A 1979-nucleotide genomic window follows, 5' to 3' on the forward strand; every position below is an offset into this window, starting at 1 on the left:
AGGGTGTCTGCATTTACAGTTGCACTGATAGCTTCGCCAACCATCACAAGAGGTTCTCGTTTAGGTCGTCCTCGCTTTCTCGCCATGGCTGATTCTCAGACGGCGTCCGTTAGTATAACGTGCGCCGAGACCATTGCTTGCAGCAACAACTGTTACAAGTAGTAACAATAGAGGAGATATGTCAAATTGTGAAGAATCTGCCTAATGACAAGGCACCATGTATGGATGGATACCCAGCTGAGTTCTTTAAGGAATATTGGCCAATCATTGGAAAGGAGGTCATAAAAGGAGTACAACAATTCTTTCAAACTGGCAGACTATTGAAAGAAATTAACTGCACAACTGTTACATTGATTCTGAAGGTGAAAAATCCTAGCTATGTGAAGGAGTTTAGGCTTATTGTCTGTTGCTCAATAATGTACAAGATTATTGCTAAGATACTGACAAATAAGCTTAAACTAGTTGTGGATCTATTGGTTGGACCTTCTCAGTCTGCCTTCATAGAAGGGAGAAATATTCTTGACAATGTCATAATGGTTCATGAATTGATTAAAGGGTACTCTAAAAAAGCAGTCTCTCCTAGATGTATGATCAAAGTAGACATCAGAAAAGCATATGATTCAGTTGAATAGAGTTTTTTAAAAGCAGTACTGCTTGAGTTTGGGATACCATACAAGATGGTAACACTAATCATGGAATGTGTATCTACAGTCAGTTATACTCTACTACTAATGGTGGACTAACTGATAAATTTGTAGCAAGAAAAGGGCTAAGGCAGGGGGACCCTATGTCCCCATACTTGTTTGTATTAGCAATGGAGTACCTAACAGATCTTTGAAGACACTGACTCAGAACCCAGACTTTAACTTTCATCCTAAATGTGCTAAACTGCAAGTCATACACATCTGCTTTGCGGATGACTTACGGATGTGTTGTAGAGCAGATGGGGTATCAATGAAGTTAATGATTTGAGTTTTTGATCACTTCTCCAAGGTCTCAGGTTTACAAGAAAACTTGGAAAAGAGCTCATTATATATAGCAGGTGTGCCTATGGAATTCAAAGACAGAATGTTAGCAGAACTTCAGCTATCAGCAGGCAGCATCCCATTCAAATACTTGGGAGTCCCTTTGTCCTCAAGGAAAATTACTATCCACAGTGCATGCCATTAGTTGAGAAGACTGTGGAGAGGATAAGAAGCTGGATATCAAAGTTCTTGTCCTATGCTGGAAGACTACAACTCATTAAGAGTGTCCTGTTTGAAATGCAGACCTACTAGGCTCAAGTATTCCTTATTCCAAAGAAAGTTATTAAACTTGTTAATGGTATATGCAGGAACTATTTGTGGCCTGGTAGTCATGAAAATACTCACAGAGCTCCTATATCATGGGAAACATTGTGTAAGCCAAAAGTTGTTGGGGGTCTAAACATTATCAATTATGAGAGATGGAACAAAGCTGCTTTGACTAAACTCCTCTGGGCTATAATAGCAAAGAAAGACAAGCCTTGGATTAGATGGATACACTGCCACTATATAAAGCAGAATGATATCAATACAATGAGGTCCCAAAGCAGGCTAGTAAGGAAACTGTTTACAACAAGAGAATGGTGGGCTAATGACATACCAACAATTGAATCCTTTGTTCAGAATGGAAAATTCAGCATTCAGAAGGCTTATCTTCATGCTACTCCAAGGTACCCCAAAGTCCACTGGAAAGCACTAGTCATGTTGACTGGAATACTACCAAAGCAGCAATTCATTTTATGGATGACAATACAAAGAAGGCTGGCCACAGTTGACAAACTAGCAAAGTGGGGAATTCGGGTGACTCACTCTTGTGTACTGTGTGGAGGTGACATAGAAGAAACACATGATCACTTGTATTTCGAGTGTCCATATTCACAGAGCTTATGGACAGAAATGCTAGAATGGTTAAGCTACCAGAGAAAGGTTGAAAACTGGGAAGATGAGGTGCAGTGA

At 39.8% G+C, this 1979-nt stretch overlaps 1 protein-coding gene across 1 annotated transcript; it reads left to right on the forward strand.

The window, feature by feature from the left end:
* The first annotated feature begins 221 nt into the window (after nucleotides 1-221).
* On the forward strand, nucleotides 222-1979 carry LOC142166146 (uncharacterized). The gene is made up of 3 exons (XM_075224573.1): nucleotides 222-556; nucleotides 1001-1255; nucleotides 1334-1979. The coding sequence occupies exons 1-3, from the start codon at nucleotides 222-224 to the stop codon at nucleotides 1977-1979; spliced, it is 1236 nt and encodes a 411-aa protein (XP_075080674.1).

The sequence above is a fragment of the Nicotiana tabacum genome, chromosome 11 (genome assembly GCF_000715075.1).
Source record: "Nicotiana tabacum cultivar K326 chromosome 11, ASM71507v2, whole genome shotgun sequence".
NCBI classification, from domain to species: domain Eukaryota; kingdom Viridiplantae; phylum Streptophyta; class Magnoliopsida; order Solanales; family Solanaceae; genus Nicotiana; species Nicotiana tabacum.